The sequence below is a fragment of the Anser anser genome (genome assembly GCF_964211835.1).
Source record: "Anser anser genome assembly, chromosome: 9".
NCBI lineage: Eukaryota > Metazoa > Chordata > Aves > Anseriformes > Anatidae > Anser > Anser anser.
The window spans coordinates 13437924-13460205 of record NC_139729.1 but is presented as its reverse complement, the minus strand read 5'-3'; the positions used below and the strand labels follow the sequence as shown (position 1 = coordinate 13460205).

General features: G+C 43.1%; 1 protein-coding gene across 2 annotated transcripts in view; it reads right to left on the bottom strand.

Moving 5' to 3' along the window:
- Nucleotides 1-7138: 7138 nt before the first annotated feature.
- RYK (receptor like tyrosine kinase) overlaps nt 7139-22282 on the bottom strand; it is a 57517-nt gene continuing 42373 nt past the window's right edge. For both annotated transcript variants that reach the window (XM_083847777.1, XM_083847778.1), the window contains exons 10-15: nt 18286-18355; nt 16318-16450; nt 14947-15056; nt 12597-12756; nt 9042-9178; nt 7139-8203 (exon numbers count right to left, since the gene is read on the bottom strand). In XM_083847777.1, coding sequence (XP_083703903.1) covers nt 8092-8203; nt 9042-9178; nt 12597-12756; nt 14947-15056; nt 16318-16450; nt 18286-18355 — 722 coding nt within the window. In that variant the 3' untranslated portion in view covers nt 7139-8091. The remainder of the gene's footprint in view (nt 8204-9041; nt 9179-12596; nt 12757-14946; nt 15057-16317; nt 16451-18285; nt 18356-22282) is intronic.

Sequence of the window (22282 nt, the reverse complement as noted above, 5' to 3'; positions counted from 1 at the left end):
GCACACAAACAAAATGAGCTTTGCAGGAAAAGTTGGGCAGAATAAAGAGCTGCTGCTCACTGGGGCTCCCCCCAGGCAGGAGCACTCCAACCTCCACCTCCTTGCTTCCCAACTGAAGATGCTCCTGCCCCAGGGCAGAGTTTTGCTGTTCTTGGTGCCCTCTGCTTGGCCCTTTCCTGCCCACGGAGGGCCCCGATGCTAAGCCACAACACCACCCAAGACTTCTCAGGGCATGCCAGCTGAAATATCGTCATGGCAGCATGATTAAAACTTAAAAGCACATAGGAGATTTTTTTGATCTGCTGACATGCAAGTCCCTAGCCAGCTGGCAGAGAGCATTCAAAGCTTGGATTTTAGCCCTCTAGTAATGTGAGGCCAGCACTCAAACCAGGAAAGAGGTCCTGCAAGCAGAACCGAAGAGCATGTTACCCCTTTCACAGCATCCATTTTGTTTTTTACACTGCGTTTGTTTTATGAAGTTCCCCTTTACAAAAGTTAAATGCTTTTAAAGTTTTTTGTTGCATTTACCGCATCAGTGAGGACTCCTAATCCCAGCCCAGTTTGGTCGCTGGTACAAAGCAGCTCTGCAGCCATTTTAAGGCTGCCCCTAGGCATCCTAGGAGCCCTAGGCATCCTGGTTCAGGATGAAGCTGAATTATTCCATTTTTTGGAGAGGAGGCTGTCCAGCTGCTCCATGAAAATAGCAGTTTATGCATCAACAAGAGAAACTCAGACAGTGCTCTGCTATGACATTTACCCAACATAAAAGACCGAGGTCTTCGGTCAGGTCACCATTCCCGTCATCACCTTCTATTTGCCTATCTCGCCACTTCTGCTGCTTTTATCATCCTTCTCATACGCCCATCATATCAATATTCTCATTTACAGCCAGGTTACTGCCTCCCCTCCTCCAAGACTTCTAACATTTGTGCAAGGACAAGTTTAGTCAGTCCACTTCCCTGTTCTTTCAAGCCCTGTTTCAGCCAAACACTATTATTGAGTTTGTTCTTCAGCAGTTCCTAGGGAGGTGTTGCCAGCTTCTGTGCCATTTGCATCACTGAGGACAGAAAATTCGTTTATGTTTTCCTTCTAGAGAATGAATCATCCCCAACATAGCACTTTCCCGTATCTGCGGGCTTCTCTTAGCTCCAAATCAAGACTTAGAGGACAGTTGCATTTAAAGTTTCACCAGCTTGGCTCCATCTGGGTTTAGGGGAAGGCCATCTCTGGGGAGCATTCTGCAGCTTGGGACACAAAGGAAAATGTAAAGGGCTTGAAGAACCAAGAAGTGCTCACAGCAACGATGGCAAGCATTAGACTGAGGGGTTTGGACAGAGGTAGGGAAAAAAACGGAGCTGAGCAGCCCCAAGCAGGACCACCAGGGCCAGGTAAGCTCGACGAGTTATTACACGCTAGCTACATCTGACTTGCGTTCTACACAGGTATTGCGTCTCAAGCATGTACAGAAGAGATTCCTGCTTGCTTTCACCCAAGCCTCACAGCAGAAAAGCTCTCAGCACCCAGGCCTTCAGCTACCAGCCTTCCCTGAGTCTGTTCCAGAAGCATCACAAACCCATTGGAGCCACTTTCCTTAGCTACCCCTACCCCTCATCCTTAGAGGGCGATCAGCTTTTGTTGAGCAAGCAAGCCCAGGATATGCACAGAACTTGGTTCAAAGAATAAAAATGCTGAAAATCTTTTTTTTTTTTTGGCAGCTGTTGGACAGCTCCCCAAGGGGAGCCTCAGGCGGCCAGACCTGGCTTTGGGTCTCTCCAACACAAGCTGCGCCACGCCGCGCTCCTGCAGTTCTTCCTGCCAGATCGGGGCAAGTCCCTGTGCCGAGGGGCTGCCCAAATCTAAGGGGGCTCTCGCTGCAGTCTAAAGAAGGTATCTGAGGAGGAAGGGGAATCAAGGAGCTGAGAGAAACGGCACTGATGGCCTCTCCCCACTTGCTAATCAGAGAGGATGGAGCCCACGACAGCTTAGCTCAAACGGAGTGGGCAGAAGCGGCGCATTGAGCCAGAAGCCAACCACCCCTTCACTGCAGAGCTCCCTGGCCAGGAGGTATGCTCCTCCTGGGACATAGGGCTGAGCCATGGTAATTGTCAGCTGCAGGATGAAATGAACCACACCACAGAAGTGCCTCTCTTCCCAGTTACAGTTTCAGCAAGATTAATCTTGTCTCACTAATGAGCCCACGTCTGCAGACTGGGGGATTGCTTGCAGCCAGCGCCAGGGTTCCTGGCTGCAACGTCTTTTGGCTCTGCATGGACTTATGTATGGCACGGGAAGAGTTCCCGAAGGGTTACTCCCCAAGACAACCCAGCTCATCACGTCAAAAGCTGTGGGGATGGCAACACAACAGCAGACAGCGGAAGAGGCTGAGCTGAAACTTAGTAAGGAAAAAAGGGAAGAAGAAAGTACAAGGAAGCGCATCTTGCTTGAGCAGGAGAAAACAAGGTGGAAGCTGAGGCCAGAGATGAGCCTTGTGAGCTGCAAAGGAGGCTGGGAGGGCAGGAGGGGAGGGGACAGGGTTATTTGATGCATCCAGCCTCTCCCACCCCAGGAATGCACGGAAACAGATAGCTGAATCAGAAATACACTTGGGGTAGCTATTTTGTTTAACTTTACATATTTCTTGGGTTTCTCAGTGGAAAATGTTTTGTTTTGGAGCTTTTATAAACCTGACGTGCCTGACTGCCTCGGCTGCCATGCAGCCCTGACTTGCTATCTGGAGCATCAGACTCGGAGGGAAAGCAAGCCTGGAGTCAGGGAGCCACGCGCACTTCTTTACATGACTGGGAACAGTTTCTGTGCCATGAAAGGAAGGAGACCAAACTAACATTATGGCCCTTTCCAGCTTAATGGCAGATGGCTTAAAAGTGAGAGCGCAAGCCAAGGAGCATCCAGCTGGTGCTGTCCCAGCGGGCCTGAACACCACCATTACAAACCTGGATGTGAGAGCACATAGCGAGCTCTCCCGAGTCCTAGGCCCAGCACACACAGCACCAATCAGGCCCAAAACTGACCAAAACCACCCTGAGTCTTACAATCAAAACTTGCCTTCTACTACAGAGGTACTGCATGGTAATACAAGCCCCTTCGTTGTATCAACAAGCAACATTCAGCAAGTGCTTATCAGCATTAGACACAAGATGCAGCTCTCGAAGCCACTACAAATAAAGCACATTCTCTCCACCCCCAAAATATACCCTCCCTGCAATGCTGCTTCGTTCTGGTATTTGCATGGAGGCACTCCAGAGAGGAGATATGTTCTCTGCATCCTTACCAGGGCAGAGGCAGCAATTACAGAGAGCATCTCCACGTGGAACACACAAGGAGTGGAGGAATGTCCTTATCTGGTCATAACAACACATGCAAGGGCATAAAAGTCTCACTTACCAGCAGCACTGCAGATTTCAGCTGCCTGATTGCTCCTTATCAGGAGCTCTGTGTCTCAGGTGAGCTATCTGGTCTAAACCTCAGGGAGCCTGTCCTTTTCCTTATTTTGATCGATTTCTTCTACTTCTTCCAATGGATTCTCACCGAGATAAAGGCTGGGCTGAACTCACCTTGCATCCTGCAACTCTGAAAGGAGTTCACCTGACAGATTTCTTAACCTGAGTTAACACCACCTTGAATGTGCACACAGATCGCTTGTGCTACAAGTCATGTACAATACTGAAAAAAATACACCATGATTTAGCTAGAAAATACACCAGTTCCCAGAGCACTCACAGCAACGCTTCCATACACATCCTTTACACACATTCACTTTCATTTGTGTCGAGTGAGATTTTTAACACCAGCATTGGTCTTTCTGTGCGGCACAGAGATTTGCCTGCTTTCGAAGGTTAGCATTTCAGAGCTGTCTTTCTTTAGGACCAAATTCCAGATTTGCACCTGGGGCCAAGTACGCAGATTTACCCATGAGGAAAATATGCAGTATAAGATTGCTGCACTCTTTTCATGGACGTCCCCCCTTTTTTTAATCCTGCTTTTCTTCAGAATGATTCATACCCATCAGCTACTGCAGAATTGCTCAAAACTCAGTGCCCTTCTACAGTATCCACAGTCCCAGCAATTTGTCTGCTGAAAAGCACCAGCTGACTCAAGCCCTTTTCCTTGCACGCAGCTTAGAGTACACCACACGTGCGTCTTTTCCAGAGCAAATAGTTGAAAACCTACTCACAAATCCTAGGACAAAGGCTGTCAAGACAAACACTTTGGGGTGGGGTGCTGATTCTGAGTGCCAAACTCAAATAAAAAATAAAATAAACTTCAATAAAACAAGGTCATATCTGGTAGAAACAAGTGGCAACATCTTCACATGCATCTTCTCCCTCTTCTCTTCTGCCATGTCAGCCTCACCCTTCTCTGAAAACCTGCAAACAGTTGTAGTGAGAAAGAGAGGACAATGTGAACATGAAGGCTGGCCAAAACAGACAAGAAGAGTGCTTTGATCCTCTGACGCCCCTCGTTTGAGTTGCATGGAGCAGCCATTCCCTTGGCATTGCTTTCCAGGTCCCTTTCATATCCCTTCTTTATCACCTCCACAGAGCTCAAATCATTACTGCTGATGAATTGTCTGCTCTCAGCCTTCTCTCCCCATTGTTTTTCCTCCTTATGACTCGATCCCCTCCTTCACTCTGCAGCCCTACTCCATGTGATGTTGCCCCAGCCAGCCCTGTCCCCTGCCCCTGGAGGGAGCCCTGCGATGCCCAGTTCTTCAGGCACCTTCTCCTCTAAGTCACCCAACTTCAAGCTCACCACCTCCTGCCTTTTATCACTCCTTGCCTACTTTCTCTCCCAGCACTGTCCTTATGCCCCAAAAACCTGGAAGTGACCACGTTCCCCCTTTCTTGTAACCACAGCTCCTTTACCTCTCTGACTTACCCACCAGTTGTGTTCCATCTAGCTCCTCCAAGCATCACTCTCATGCCGTTTCCTTTCTGTTCTCCTTAGCCTCTCCTTCAGCTTTTTTCCAAGACAGGAGCGCTACAGATTCCGAAGCTCACCCATCCCACCTGGTTTGCTTATTTTTTGTCCCTAAGCCCACCAAGAGAGCTACTGACAGGTGTCTCTCCCCAGCCCTATAACACCTCCCATACAGTTCCAACATCGGCACTTTGAAATTGCTCTTGCAGAAGTCTCCAGTGACATTATTTCACAAAGAAGCCACAGCAAGCAACTACCATGCTCCAAAGCGTTAGGTAGAGAGAACTCCAAGGCCATCCTGCTCTTTTCCCCAGAAATTCGATTAGCGTTTTCACAGCTGTTCCCTTCTCCTTTAGCTCTTATCTTCTGTCTCTCCCGCACACAAAACATCACCTTCACACTTTGAGTCCAAAGTAGTAGAAGCTACTGACAATATCCTCCTTCGAAGAAGTCTGTATTTTCATCTTCTGTATTTTCATCTTCTACCTTAATGCCTTGCTCCTCAGAGCCTGCCTACATGGTCACGTAGCTAAGATGTAACGCATGCAGCAGCAAAGAAAAATGCAACCATGAAAGCTATCTGCAATCTTGGATGCAATAAATGCCTTCACAGCATCTCCTCAAGGTAAAGCAGCTGTGCTATCAGTAAAATGCATACCTTAGCCTTAACTCCTGTAGCAAAGCATGTTTAAATGAAAGGAGAGATTCCAAAAGCGGTAATTGTATCTATACCCTAACACACTGAACACTTTTTGCCTCTGTTGATGTGCACACTCATCAGAGAGCAGCTAAGAAACAGCCTGTTGATGTAGTTTGCCATTCCCCCAGCCAGTGCCGACTGAAGCTCAGCACATCCACAGCCCACCTTGAGACCGCAGCAGGTAGACATCACTTTGGGTACCTGTCAGAGACGAACCAACCCCACACATCTTGTGTGCAACCACTGCAGTGTGCTTAGCAAAGCGTATGCTACCCTATGAAATACAGCGTGCATACCGTCTTCACTTTGAGCTTTTTTCTAATCTCAAAAATAATATTAGATCCCATCATAACACAGATCTTAATTCCAGTAATTCTGCCACTGACAGCTTTAACCAAGTCTTCATAAACAAGTATTGACATTGGGTAGTTTTCCTGGATTAGAAATGAACAAGGTCACAGAAAGCCACACAAACAAAACCTCTCTGCTACCCCCAAGCCCAGAGAGTCCAAAGCCAACCAAATATAAGCAGTTTCGGTTCACTCAAGCAAACAGAGCCCATCATAACGTGCCCAGACTTGAGTTATATTAAAGCCAGCAGGAAATTTTCCTTCTAGGATAAAGCAAGCCTTGGCTCCAAAGCCGGAGATAAGTAGCACTGGAGCTCAGGCAGAAAAGGTCCTGCATGTTGGGGGACACTCCATTTCAGTTCAGCAAGGCAAAGGGGAAGCCTGTGAGAATGACAACTGACTGCCCAGAGTTCTGCCTCACGCAATACTAATTAGAAAGGATTAATTGCCTTCAACTAGGTTCAGCTTTCAGAACTCTGGAAAGAACAAAAGCTGCACAACTGCACAACACAGCCAAATCCAGCTGCTCGTACTTGCAGACCAGAGTCTCCTAAAATGCTGCGATCACTATGGAGCCTGTCAGGGCAATGCTCCCCAACATGCAGTTGCACAAACACTCTAGGTGATGGATGCTTTATTCTGACGATGGCATGAGAAAAAGCCAAATTCTTCATGCTTTACATTATGCTAAGGTGCAACCTCATGGTGCAGCCTACAATCACTGTAGAGGATGCATTCTACAGTGAATTTGGAGAACTGAAGGTTATTTCATACATAGTTTTATGTGGAATCTGAAAGTTACTGAGGCTCAGCCTAGAGTTGGCAGTGCTAGTTTAACAGATGGACTTGATCTTGGAGGTCTTTTCCAACCTAAATGATTCTGTGATTCAGTCAGTGGATCATCATACATTTTCCTGAAAAACCTTCTTCAGTACTCTCAATGTTCAAACTCAAAATAATCTGGGGTGGAATGGATGTTTGGGTTAACGAAGGCAGCAAGACAATATATAAAGTCTCAGGGACTAGTTCTGCAGGGAGGGTGGAAAGCAACGCATCGTGTCTTCAAACCAACTCTACCCCCAATGACAATCGCCAACCTGTACGTTCAATACAGGCAATGTGAGGGACCAAACTTTCACATTAGATGTAATAGAAAAACATTCTTTACTCTGCAAGTGTCTTTACAAATATATATTTATATATTTAAGCCCGTTTCAGGCCATAAAAGCCCATAAAAAAAACAACCAGTACCTTTTCAACAAGAGAAACTGTGATCCAGAAGTCTGAGGTGAAAGACTCCCAAGCAAGGGCTGCTTTGGCACTTCTCTGAAGGCCTCTATTTAGCACATAAAACCATCTTAAAAATCACATCAGCCTTTTACCTGCAAGGAGGGGTACCATTTTCAAGCCACACCCCCCCTTTACTACTCTCTGTGTGAGGTAAACTGGAATCACTTTTACATAATCACTTACTGCTTTAAAAAGGGGATATTGCATCCTGAAGACCAGCTTTTCCAAAAAAACATTCATGAATGGGTTAAAAAAAAGTAAGATGCCGCTTGTGGATCCAACCACAATGTGCTGTTGTCTCAAAATAGAAGAAGTTGATACTAAAAAGCTATTCCAGATACATACAAGTACAAACACTAGAGCTGGTCAGAAAGATTCAGTTTCAACATTTTTAAAAAGCAGGGAGTTTTTTCTGCAATGTGTTTTTTGCATTAATTCCCCCTATCCTCACTTTTCTACCAGTTCCATATACCCTTCAAAAAAAATCACTTGTCTGTTGTAAGAGTGCAAAGTCCATCCAAACCTTGTGTTCAAGTTCACTATCACTACACTTTAAAAATCCTGCTGGCAAATAAAAAGGTCTCGATTTAACTTAGCAAAAGTGATAATCTAGAAAATATTCAACATCAAGAGGTCTTACAAAAAACTTCAGACTACTAAAGCATTCTAAGGCACAGTGTTTTGGAAGAAGTGCTTTCTCCCTTTAGTGTTGCTTTATACACATCACGTGTGCGAGTCCGAGTGATGCATGGAGCTGCAAATGTATGCCATGCCTTCTTCCCAGTCAGTGAATTGAATCTTTTCCCCGCAGTTTCAGACGTAGGCTCCCAATGCTGCATGGAATTCAGTTAAACATTGCACCAGCTGCTGAAACTTGGGTCTTTCTTCAGGATCTAGGGCCCAACAGCAGGCCATCACAGCAAACCTGGAAGACAAACAGAAGACATGAGAACACACACTTGGCAACCACAGTCCCAAGCCTGAAAATGAAAAACAACACAACATTTGGCACAAGAAAGCCTGCCAACCAGAGGAAGAGAAAAGGAACCCCGCATTTTCTGATACACTGTGCTGAATCACTCCTGCTGCAGACAGACACCTGGAACGATCAATAAACACGCCATGACTGGAGGCACTGTTTTGATTCAGGACACAAGTCAGAGGCAATCCAGGAGGAAGTAATACATAATTCATCGGAAATTGCTGAAGTATTGTAAAAGCATAGCTCAAAGCGCTTCTGTGGTAGGTTTACGGGAAGGGGATTTGGAAGAACATGTGAGGCAGGAGGTGGTGCCTGTGTTCTTGCCTTCTCCCATCCCATTAAGATTATGATTAAACACTGCGAGTGCTGCTATTTGAGCACCACTACACAGAGTGCTTCTCTCTTTAGTCTTGCTGAGAGAACTGAAACTCCCCACAAACCCAGCAGCTCCTTACACTGCAGCCCCACAAATACCAAGTGGAAAACCTCCACCCCCCTTTGGCTCCCTCTTCTCAGCCTGACGATTAACCCCGTCTCACCCACATATCAGAGTAAGGAAGAGAGGTGGGTCAGGATTAAATGAAACTCAACAACAAAAAATGTTAGCTTGCATTCCTCGAGGCAGATAATTGTGAAGCCACACAAATACTTACACAAGGGTCAGCAAAAACAAACAAACAGGAAAGGGAGAGGCAGACCTGGCTCTTTCATTGATAAGGTTGGCTTAATATGCTGGTTCCAAAAGACACATTTTACCCTTTCTCCAAAGATGCACACTTACAGTTCATCAGGACAGTTGATCGGCTGAGCTATTCTATAGCCATCCTTTAAATAAGCAGCCATCTCAAAGGGGTCAATGTCGACATACGGAGTCTGTCCCAAAGTCATCAGCTCCCACAGTGTTACTCCAAAGGCCCACTGAAAAGAAAAAGCATGCAGCCCACTTAACAAGTCTAAGGAACATTAAAATTTATTTTTATTTATTTTAATAAAAATTGGTTTAATGATTTCATAATATGTTTACCCCTTCAAAAACACTACCCAAAATTTCTCAAAGTCGTCCTATGAAATTCAAAGGTTCAGAAGAATAGAGTGAATGAAACCATTTTTCTAAATCAAAATTCTCTGTATATTTTGAGTATACGCCCAGAAGTAGGACTTCTGAGAAAAACAAAGATTTTATCTAAGTAAACCTGGCAGCTGGATCAGCCTTCAACACATCATTCATCTGACACTCCTTCTAAAAGGAGCTTAAAAAGATGAAAACTCAATTAATCAATACAAGCACAAGCACTGTACAGGTAAAGTGGTTTAACTAGCTGGTATCCGGAGACCAAAGAGACAAAACCAAAAGAGGATGCTGATACTGCACAATGAAGATTCACAGCAGAAGTTACAAGTGCTGCAATCATCATGATTTATTTTAAAAGGGGCAGAACTGCCTTTTCTCTCAGCCTTGAAAGCTTCTTGGTTTTAATCAAAGGTGGCTTTGATTAGGAGTGTTTAAATTAAGGGATGCTGCCAGTGTACATTGAGAAGCTCAGAGCCAGAGAATGGCAGGCACACGGACCTGGCCTGTCTCTGAACAGCTATCTATTAACAGTGCGTGGAGGCAAGGGAGGCAAGGAAAAGGCAGGTAAGAAAAATGCCAATGAACAGGTGGTAGAGCACCTAAAGCATTAGAATAAAAAGCAATTCAAGCAAAACTACTTTGAGAATATAGCTACTTCTAATTCTATAAGGACCTGCATACAAACAGCATAAAAAGATAGAGCTTCATGTCCACCAGAGAGGGGAAAAAACAATTAAAAGTCATCAGGAGTAGTTTTTATATGCTTTAGCTGACTGGTATAACTGTTGGCAGAGGAGGAATACATTAGAAATGTTTCAAGCCAGGAAAACTGTTTTAAAGAAATGCATCCAAAAAGCAAGTTTAGAACACATGCTAATTGCATCTTAGCAGACAACACCTAAATCTCTTGTAACAGATTTCATCGCCGATAAAGCTGCATGCAGTTGGTATTTAGATTTGTTCCAAGTGAACAGACAAAAACATATTACAACATATTTATGAAAAGTATCCAGGTAATTGCAAAAATTATAGTTAGGGCACATATCCCATACCCAGAAAGATCTCCCATTTTGCATGCTACAAAACTCAAACAGCTACGCATATAAAGTACAGAACTACATAGTAGAAGCTGACTTTATGTAATACAAAAGGGAGATGTGTTAAAATACTGTAAGCTGAATTGCACTGAAGTTTTCTAAAATGGTTATGAGACTAAGGTGCCTTCTTCCTAATAAAATTCTATTGGCAGTGCTATATAAACATTCATTTCCAGTCCAGTCTTCATGACCAGCAAATACGTTCGCGTTCCAGATTTCAGAAAGTGAGTAAGAAGAAATCAATGTTTTTATTGATCCCATTTAGTATCATAAAAACATGCCTTTACAGGCAATTTCTATTTCCTGGTCTGTCTTCAAGTTTGGTATAACAAAACCCCACGAGTATAATGAGAACAGAAATATTTCTGGGGCAGAGCTGACTCCTTCCCTTTCTTTCCTTTTTCTTGTTTTTTTTTTTTATTTCTATGGCTTGATGTACAAAGACTGTGGCAAGAGGAAAATGCAACCAGATCTTTTCAAAAATTTCCTAAACTAGCACATTTTAAGAAATAGATTACAATCTCTGGATGTAGCCACGCTAAGGAAAGCATCGTTACCAAAGAAAATACCCCCTTAGCAGGAAGAGACAGATCATAAGGGGAAGTGGTTTATCTAATTAGTACTCAAATTACCAAAGGTTGTTCTTCAAGGACATCCTCCTGTGAGCACAAGAACAGCCTGTTTGGATGTGCAGGAAGCTGAGCAAGCACAGTACAAGGCCACCATGGATGCACTGACTGAGCCCAGGCACCGAGGAAGGAAAGAAAGGTGGATGCAGGAGAAGGCTGCCTGAGGAACGCAGCGAGACTGCATGAGCATGCAGGGATGGAGTCTGGAGAACCAAAGCTCCAAGGGTGCTGAGGGAGCAGGCTGAAGTCACTGCAATGCTGCTCTCCTCATCTCTGAAAGGCCACGAGAACTGGGGAAGAGGCAACTGTACAAAAGACACCCTCCTCAAGAGGCAGGGCCCAGGGAACTACAGGCCAGGAGCTGGGCGAGCAGCAGCTCCTGTGACAGACAGGGAGCACAAGACACTAGAAGCCATTTCCATGCACGTGAAGCATAAAGGTGACTGGGAACAGCCAGCACGGCCTTATTGAGGGCAAACTGCCAAACTAAGCTGTCTGCTACTCTGCTGAGAACATAGTGAGAACAGAGAGAGCAACGGACGGATGTTCACCTTGGCTTTAGCAAGGTCACTGACATCATCTTCCATAGCATCCCTACAACCCAAGTGGCAAGATGTTTTCAGTAAAGCAACCGGACTGCTGGACTCAAACTGCTGTGATCAGCAACACGAGTCCAACTAGCAGCTGGTTATAGTGACAGTGCTCAGCAATAAGCACCGTTTCATCTCCAGTAACAACCTGGACTCTGAGGATGCTTCTGGATGATACCAAACTCAGCAGAGTAGCTGGCAGGCTGGAGGTCAGAAGGAAGAACTGGAGAAGTGAACTGAATGTCAACGTTCAGGAAAAGCAAATGCAAAGTCCTACCTCTGGGATGGAATAGCCCCCTGCAACAGGACAGGCTGGGGCTGGCTGCCTAGGAAGCAGCTTTGCAGGAAAGGATCTTGGGGTCCTCATGAACAAGTTGAATGCATCAGCAGCGTGTCTTTGAAGCAAAAAGCCAGCTGTATTCTGGGCTCTGTTACCATGAATATAGCCAGTAGGTCAAGGGAAACAATTCTTCCCACCTTTTCCCTACCTGCAAAGTACTCTGTTCAACTTGGAGCTTCCACATACAAGAGAAAAACACTGACAATTTCACCTGTTGATCCCAAATTCAAAGCCAACCTCCCAGAGGGGAAAGAGTTTAAGAACCATCGCTATTTCTTAGATCTTCAGTGGACTACAGATCATGTTCATTCAAACAGCAAACGTGCTGATACAGGTTGCTCCCTGAATGTAACTGTCTTTTCTGCTAACACTACCAAGTAGGACAAGGAGCAACGGACAATTCCGCCAGGCGAGAAGTGCCTGCTTGACCTTTAAACTATCTACCCTAAGCAGCAAATGCAGGAAACAGGAGTGCAGTTCTGGATAAATCACCGATCTCTGTTCAGTGCCTTAATTCTGTAATTACTGAGAAAGGTTTGGTGGGGGAAAAAAAGTTATCAAAATACATTTACAAAATGTAAGGGGGAAAAAAAACCAACAAAACTTACCACATCACTAGCACTGGAAAATTCATTGTTAACCAGGCTTTCGAGAGCCATCCATCGAACTGGTCTATTTTCGTTATCCCCCAGGCAATGGTAGTCCATAGGAAACAGGTCTCGAGATAGCGCATTGTCTGTAATCTTAACCTGAAGTGCATCGTCAATGCTAATTTAAAAGAACAGAAGTATTTAGCAACCTCAGCACTACAGTTTTACAGAAAATATTTACACTCCACTTTAAGTTTCCAACTCAGGGTTTCATTGGGGAATACTGATCACACTATCAACACAAAGTGTTAGCATTCTTCTTGATCAAGACACTTAATCTGTGGTTATCAAATACTAATTAAAGTATTTATTCTGTGTTAACGGATAAGCACTACAAAATCAGAAATCTTAGATTAAATAAAATACAACATTTACAAATGCAGAAAAGTACAGTTAAAGCAAAGAACTCCCTTAATTATTATTGCTCCCTTGGAGATACACTTTCAGTTGAATTATTTTAGCTATAGTACCTTCGTGGCATTTACGAGCTAAAGACTTCAGCAAAACAAGATCTAACAGTATCTTGATAAAGCAACTGGTATCATTTGTGACTTAAAACCTCGTCCCTAATCAATATTATTTGCTCTAATAAAATATTTATTTCCACAAACACTGCCTCAGCAAAAGATACTCACTCTGATTGTTGGGCAATCAGAAATTGGAAGCTGGCTAAGGAAAACTTACTTGTAATCAACAAAAAAAAAAAGCCTCAAAGTAGCACAGAGGAACCTTTAGTGGGTGTATGTGGAATAAACTTGTCTACTGATTTTTTCCCCCCTCTGGGATATTAATTCATGCTCTTTTAAACTTAAAAGTCAAAATTCAGTGTTCTCAAACATCTGACTTCAGAATATGGGGAAAATGTTAGCTTAAATATTTTGTGACAAGAATAAGAAAATAACATTGCGGTTTTGGTTGTCTTTTTTTAATGGTGTTTGCCATCTTCATTTTTTCAAGTACTTCTTTATTTTGATGAGAAAAAAATATATAAATGCTCAATTTGTGTGCTTGCTGCTTTATTATTCCAGGTACCTTCATATTTTTCCCCATTCCTATGTGCTTTCAGGTCTGTTCATTGACCTCAAAATTTATACCAAGACATTTCCGTATCTTGTCACTCTTAATAGGCACAAATGAAGCTCAGAGAAATTCCTAGAGGATCTGCCTGTGAACAAGTACAAAGGGTACTTTCCAGTGACTACAGAGCCCTGACTTGGGTCATGGACTATGCCCATTCCAACTGGGCCCAAGACACTTCAGTATTTCCCCCCCTTCACAAACCTGCTAAGAACACTGCAATCCTGGCTCCCTTTCCCAAATTAACACAGACCTGATACACTTCATACCAACTCCTCCTTGTCTTTCCCACACAGAGGTACTCCCAGGAATAAACCTTGGAAAAAAGGGAGTAGCAGATGAACAAAGCCCTTCAAGGAATCCTGGCTACTGACCACCTCTTTTTCTGTGTAAAAACCCAAGGCTAGTCCAGTAGTTCTTGTACTGCAGCAGAGATCAGTAGATGTTCAGCTCCTGCCTGCATTTGCCATGGAGAAGAAGCATCAGATGCACTACAAATTGAGTACTATTGCCAGCGCTCAGGATCACAAGTATGGCAACTAAAACGAAGCTGGAATTTGCCCCAGGAGGGCAGCGAGTAAAGTTGGCTAGACTGCTGACCCTTTGCACTGGAATGGCACAAGGCAATTAATCCTCTGCACTGAAATGAGACATTGTCACCAGGTAGTTTCCCTGGAGCACTGCTTATGATTTTTGCTTTCTGTGGTATCACTTTTTCAATACATCTACCAGAGAAAAAAACAATAAGAATTAAGAGTGTCTAAGGAACTGTATCAAACTGAGCATCCTTACACCACGTGAAAGATTTTGCTGAGGTGGCATTGTAGCATTGGTTCAAAAGCATGAGGGGTGGCTAGAGGGTAGATGTTCCTGCGTCCTCTGTCCAACAGTACCTGGTAGAAAACCTGTCCACTAGTAAACTGTCAAGATATTCCAAGTTCCTATTAACATTAATGGCTTCCTTTAAGCAACCATTTGAAAAAATAAGGAAAGACAAAAAGCTACTACCGGTCTTTCAGAATTGGATGCTCTGCTCTTTTAAAAAAGAAGCATTCTGTCTCACCCTATATTTAAAAGAAAATTTTTTACTGACAAGAGCACTTGCACAAAACTTAGGAAAAAAAAGTGGTATGTTTTGAAGTAGAGATTGGGTCAGTTAAGGAAAGCCTATCTTTGCCCTAGTTAGTGAGGTAACACTGTTTGCAACGACTCTACCCCATCTAGTACTTACACGCAGTTTCTAGCAGCCAGGTCTTTGTGAATGACCTCCCGTCTGGCCAAATAACTCATTCCACAGGCAATCTGAATAGCCATATGTACAAGATCCTGCTGGGAAATTGCCTGCAAGAGCAAAGAAGAGCAATCAATGCAGAACTGCAAGCCCAGTGCCTACTAGGTTAGTATTTTATTTGCATTCTAGTACCCTTTCCCTCTCCCCTAACCTTTAGTAGCTGGTAATTTCTCATTTTCTAGCTGTTTACAGACACTACTATCTGTTCTTTATTTTTTTTTTTTTAAGAAAAAAACTTTTTCCTCCCGTTTTTTCCTTGACATGGCAGGGGCAAACATTTCCAATTTGCAACTTTCTCACTGTTACACAGCCTTTTCCTGGATTAGTGGTGAACGTAGGCAGATTTTACCTTCTTACCACAGTATTTTCACTTTGTTTCTCTAGAAACCAAATTGTTTTCAAGCAGCAGACACAATTCTCATTGCTGCCTATGGCTGAAAGCTACTATTAAAGGCTGTTGCTCCTTCTACTTTTACAATTTACAGTTCCATGTAAATCAAACCCTTGCATACATCTATAACGCACTTCCTCTTTCATTTCTACAGTATTCCTGAAGCTCCAGTATGTAGGTAGACACTGAAGCTGCAAGACTGTGGTTAAACTAAATACTAAATTAAAAAAATAAGATGCTGACTTCTTTGTTAACTGCTTGTTAATAAGAATAAGAACCACGTATTATTTCAGAAAATTCAAGAGTTTGCTTTAGGTATTTGTATAAAAGTTCCATCTTCAATTAAGCATCTTCAACATCAAACATCCCAGTTTTTGCTAGGTGGGAAGTATGGTCATACCAACTAAGAGGCAACTCCTGTTTGAAATAATATAAACACAGTTTGTCTAAATTCTCGGAAAGGGGTATTAGTGTGCTGCACAGAGATTTATAACCTAGATTAAGCAGCAAAACAAGTGAATCAAAGTTGAAAGATCGTAGCAGCTTATCACAATTTATTGGTTTTGTAAATTAACAGAGGCAGGTAGCCCTTGCCAGTTTCCCCTGTGTAACTTAAATCCACAACCATATACCATTTCCGCTTTTTTTTTTTCAGATATGTTGATATACCAGCTACTACCCTGACCAAGAGTTTAACTCAGCTTCATTAGTCTCTGAATAGCTGTGATAAATGCAGCCAAGAATGTTTTCCTTGTATGAATCAAAATAAATACACGCTAAGGAACCTGCCTGTCAATTCTTTCATTGTCAGGACAGGTAAATAACACAACTATTTCTTTTAAGGCACAAACACAGATGACAAACCAAGGCTTCTGAGTAAAAGCTGAACAGGCAGGAAGTGACAGATTTTCTGAGTTTACCTGAGGATTGTTGGCCTCCACCAGCTTGCACTGTCGCAAGAATAGTTTAAGGTTCCCCCAGTTCATGTATGGCAGCAGCACCATTGGTTTCTCTCCCTCTTCTATACAGACGTGAGTGATAGGTAGCAGATTCCTGGAAGAGAGTGAAATTCCTAGTTTTATGAAGTTGAAATTTGACAAAGATCTTCTCAATCCCTAAACACGCTAAATGAAAGTAATTCAATGCTAAAGAAAAGCATTAACCTTTGATACAGATAACAGAGCAAAAGGCCTCCAAATAACTGAGGCAGCAGACATTTGGGGGAGGCAGAGGGTAGAGAAATATTTGAGTATCTTCTCATTAGGAAGGAACCCCCAGACTTTTCACTTATCCAAGAGGGTTGAATTAAGATTTGGTGAATACAGGTTATCATTTGCATGAAGACAAAAAACATTGTGCCTGATCCATTTCAAAATGCCAGAACTGCAACTTTTAGTTTCGAATTAGCTTAACATTAAATTGCACCATAAATGCAGAAGTAATTCAGAGCTTCTACCAGGGGCGTTTCACTCTTCCTGACAGCTCAGATAACCCTCATGCTGCAATGTTTACGAACATCCTCCTGTAGCATCAACATAAAAATTTATAGAAACTTGAAACAACCTCTAGAGTTTCATTTTTCCCTGAAACATTTTCAGATGACTGTATTTTCTATCAGAAACATTTCAATGAGTTCTGATTATTTTTAGAGGGGAACTTTGAAATTCCATGTCCTTGTAAGAAGTGGTCTGGTAGTCAGCTGTTACACCCATGAACTCTGCGTGCCCATTTAAGCTCTACCTTCAACAAACAAACACCCCAGCTTGATAGGTATCATAAAGAAAAGCTTTGGGGACTTTTTTAAGAAGTTTGATTTGTAAAAGCAAGGATAACAGCTGATTTTGAATGATGGGAGAAAGGCTGTTTCATTTAGTTTCAGTTTTAATTGTATTTCCTCAAGAAGCTGCTATTGCTCTTTACACAATCCTGTCTTTTAGACAAGGTCTTCACCATAACAATTCTTAGAAAAGCAACTTTTAAATCCACTGTAGAACTAACTGTTCTGCTTGAACTTCCCTTCCCTTATGTTACCAGTGAAAACGATGAACTACCAGCCATGGAACCTAACAGTGACCGTGGGTTTCTTCTTACCTGCATCCTTGCTAGTAACAAAGGTCTTTAAGGGCAATTTCAGCCTTCAATTTAAGCTGCAAAACTGCAAGTAACACAAGCTGTCTGGGGTATTAATTTAAACATATAAGCCATCACCCCCAAAATCATGCCAGTAATTCTAAGGAATAAATCCCATCAGTGACATTACGATGCCATACCAGGGCAACACATGCACGCAAGAGTCCTAAAGAGCAGTGTCCTACATGGATACACAGAAATATCTAGTCACAGGACTCCTCTGTGCCACGTAGAAAATTACAAATAGTACAAGGCAGACTAGTAGATTACCTAAAATGATAATCAACCTGTATATAGACTTCTTCTCCTCATCATTACTAAGATCTCACCACATTTAACAATAGCCTGTGCAAGAAGCAGTACAAGCCAACAGCACCTTTTTCTGTAATAATTGAGAATGAAAGGAATACCTAGCCATGTATTAAAGGAATATCTAACCATCTCTCACTGCTTGGCCTGGAACACCAAACCAAAGACTTTCTCCATTTCCCCCATATACTGGCTACCCTCTGATTTCACTGACTGTGCAGCTCTAAAAGCGTGTCAGGCACTCTTTGCAATAGGAAGCACGCCTGGAACTCTGCATTTTAAAGTCATGCAGAAATCTTTTCAGCTCTTTATGGCTTGAAAAATTTCAAATATATAAAACGTTGCTCAATTCGTAAACAATTGTTTGGCCTCCTCCCAAAGAGCTTTAAGCACAAGTATTTTTCATCTTGCACAGATACAGTTCAGCTTATAAACACTGAGTAGCTCACCTGTGATGAAGTCCTCTGAGTTTACAGCTTTCAGTCAGCATCATTGTCACCTGCACCTCTGAAGCTTGATCTAATGAAAAAAATAAAAGCTACAGATATAACGTTGGCAACAAACCAATGTATTAATTGAAATTTGGTCCAGATTTGCAAGTCAGCTAAGGTCACTCGAGCACAAACAGAATTTGTTTACCTACATTTTTTAAATGGAGTTTAAAAAAAACACACAAGTAAGCCAAGTTCTAGGGTATATTTCTGCTTAAACAAATGGGGTGAAGCCGAAAAAGGAAAAAAAAACTGCAGGTGCTGACAGAATGTACTCTTGCCACTTCCTGACAGCTTTTGGGCACACACGAACCTCTTGCACCAGGCAGCATGGGTCAAATCCTGTGCCCAGGACCAACACTGCTGGAAACAGGGGAGCTTGCCAGGTGTTTCCCAAAAGCACAGAGGTGCGCAGAGGGCACCAGTTTGCTGCTGAATCACAACACAGGCTTCTGCAGTTTACTTTCATGTTGATAGAGACCATTTATTCCTAGATTCACATATTTAGTGCTCCCTACTTGAAACACTTGACTCTTGGTAACCTTAGAAATGTTTGCAGTTCTCCTCCCAGCCTTTAAAAAACCAAAAGAAATCCCTGCTGCCAGCTGGAACTCGAGCTTCTCTGATAACTCCAGCAACCCACAGCAAGCAGAACATCTTCTGGACAGAAGCACTGGCTGCACCCCTCTTCCCCACAAACATTTTTGTGTTGATTTTTTTGTTTTTGTTTTGTTTTTTCCTGGTGGCAAGAAGCAATAGGCAAGCTTAAGGCAATGTGACTCAGGGATCACACAAACCCTCCCTCTTCATAGCTGGGTGCACTCTTCTGTCCCTCCTTCATGTTACAACCAGCACTCCTGCAGCAAGCTAGCACAGGAGAGAACCCATCTGAGGCCAATCAGTTCTCCTTGCTGCATTAGAATGAATTTACATACCTCATCTGAGTCAAATAAACATTTTACTGCCCTAGGAGGGGAAATGGAGGTGAGGAGGATAGGGAACAGAACACGCATCCACTCTTCTCCCTTCTTCATGGTCTTGCCCTCCTCCTCATACCAGCTCTGGCACCTCGCTGGACCCTTTCCTAACTGAACTGTAATCTTGCAAAAGAAAAAGCAACTTTTGGCTGAAGGAGAGGTGCACGTGGTCAGTGCAGAAGAGCACAAGGTAGGGAAGGAATGCACAAGGCCCAGAGAGGGAGCATGGCCTCCCCCTCATGGCAATGGCAAGCTACTAGATGGGCTCTACCTACAACACGCTCGCCTCCAGCTTTTTAGACCTGCTGGAAGCACGGGCAGCTCCAGGCACACCGCAGCCCTTCTGATGAACCTAGGAAGGGTTCATCAAAAGAGAAATCATGTAACTCAAGAACGTGGGAACTGCTGAACATCAGCTGATTGAGAAACTTCACCAGGGGAAGAAAGGATATCCCAAGGCAAACTGCTGCAGAGGCTCTTTTACCACCTCAGCTGGGGAGAAAACAAAAAGGAGGCAAAAGGAGGCATACCTTCCTAAAGGCATCCAGATGCTAAAAAACAAAGAGACTGGGGAATCAACATTACAAATTCAGATGTAAGTCCTGGGCAGAGGCACTGAACTCTGAGTATGCTTGGAAACCCCTAGGGAGCATCACTGCCCAGCCCCTGCACAGGCTGAAGGACCAAGACCACCAAACCCTGAAACAGCACTCCAAGTGCCATGACATTCATGGCTCTGGTGTCTTATGTGATGCATCAAAATGGTGCATCTCCTTTTGTTTGATAACAAATATGCACGGGGGGTAGGGTACGGAATAGGTTCTTGCAATAACAGAGGCCTCATGCGAGCATCAAATGTCTCCAGTTTGAACTCCATCGACGCCATGAGAAAGAGAAGGCCCTACCTACTAGGCAGTGATAGCACCCAGATATATTTGACTTTTATACATGACAAACTTCATCTAAAGGAGACAGACCTCAGGTTTGTAAATGAACGAGAAAAAACAAGACACTTCATTAAAATCAGTTCGTATAGGCACGAATGGCTGAACCATCCAGCTGTTCCACAGGGCAAGAAGCACTGAAAATAAGGCACAAAAGCACGTTACAAGAAGCCAGAGGAACTGCCAGGAGGTTACTAGGATAAAGCTTCAATTTTAAATGCATTAACCACTCACATTCAAACAGACCACAGCTTCTTCATCCCAATGTACAATGAAGTGCTGAAAGATTACCAGGTGCGAGTTTGGGTTGATGAACTTACTCACACACTCTTTGGCCCTGTGCTTGCTTAACTGGTTTGCTTTTAATTACAAGATTCACCACACAATGATCTGGAGTGCTAAATCAGAGTTTATTTAAAACTGGATTTAAAATCTACAGAACAAGTTAATCTGGTCCAGACAACACACCCATCATCTCTTCATGCTCACAGTTACAGATGAGCTGTTGTGTCAATGCCTTTCCCTTTCTATCACACAGGGTGTTTGTCACAAGGTCATTGTTACGCTTCAGTGTTTTCTTTCAGCTCAGATAGACTATGCTAGAACTCCCAGCACCCAAAGGATGATTGACTTCCATTCAAGTATATACGGAAATCTAAATCTTATCTGGTGAAACAGTCTCAGCATCCACATTGTGTTTTCTTATCAATATTATTTCCTTGTTTTCTGCATGGAAAAAAACTTACACAAAAATCAACCAAAACAACACACGCAGAACAAACAATAGCAGTGCAAGGCTAATCCTCCTCCAACTTAGACCTGTGCCAATTTAGAAGAATACAATTTGATTATTGTGGTTTTACTAGATATAATTCAAAACAGAACATAAGTTATCACTTTGAAAATTGAGCGATTCCAGCCAAAAGGGGTCAAAAATATAAAAATCAGGGTATTGCTATTCCAACAGTTCCCATTGCAATTAAACCTAATTTTATGACCATTTTCTTTAGTTACATGATAAAGAGTGCAATTAAACTCATTTATTTTCATAAAGTAATATTTATTAGATTATAGCCAGATAAGTCTTCATAGATCACGAAGGTGATTTTGGCAATAAAACATCTTGCTGTAGAGGACATCATCATCTGGGCAACCTGACCATCCTGCACTGCAAACCCACGTAAGCAGTCAAGAAACCCCACAGCCTTTCTGGCTTTGATATGAGAAATTCGCAGTCCCTGGGCAGTGCAGGGGCAGCCCTGACCTGTCAGCTCCAGCTCAGTGAGACACAAGTGAGAACACACTAAGGCAAATTCCATAGGTTTCATCTTCCTCCCTGAGCCAAACATTCTGCTGAAACCATACTTCAAATCTCTAAGTGTCACGAACTGTAAGCACACACATTTTAGTATTTTGTTTTTCAATGGTTTTATTTAGTATTTTCTTGTTTCTGTAGCCACGCAAAATAAGACTTGTAGAATGATCTTGTCAAACACACAAGAATGCCCACAAGCTTTTGCGGCTTGTTTTCTTTTTGTATGGGATCTGTGAGGTTATTTGATCTGAATATGGCCACTCATACAGGTAAACAGGAGAGAATGGGGGGAAAAGAAAGGGGAAAACCTCCCACAGGGCCATAAACCTCTCAAATCAGAATAGCCACGACAGGAGGCCGCAGTCTCGCATGCATTAGATTCGTCATCAGGAAACAGTGTTGAGTTGAAGCTGAACAATCCTGGGCAAGGCTTGTTGCACATCATCTTCAAAGCCCTAAAAAAAGCTAAACTTCCCTTTGAGATATTAATGCTATTTGTGATTGGGAATACCTCTGTACTCAGCAATCCATGGAGCTGCGGCCTGATGATAGTGAGCTGAGGTACAGTCAGGACACTGCTGCTCAGCCCTGAGAAAGCATCATCTATTTTCACAAAGCTGTCACACATCAACAGCTGAGTACTTGAATTGCAAACAAAATGGAGATGACATGAGTTAGGACAAACATCTGGGAGACAGCAGTGATTCTAGATGTTCAGT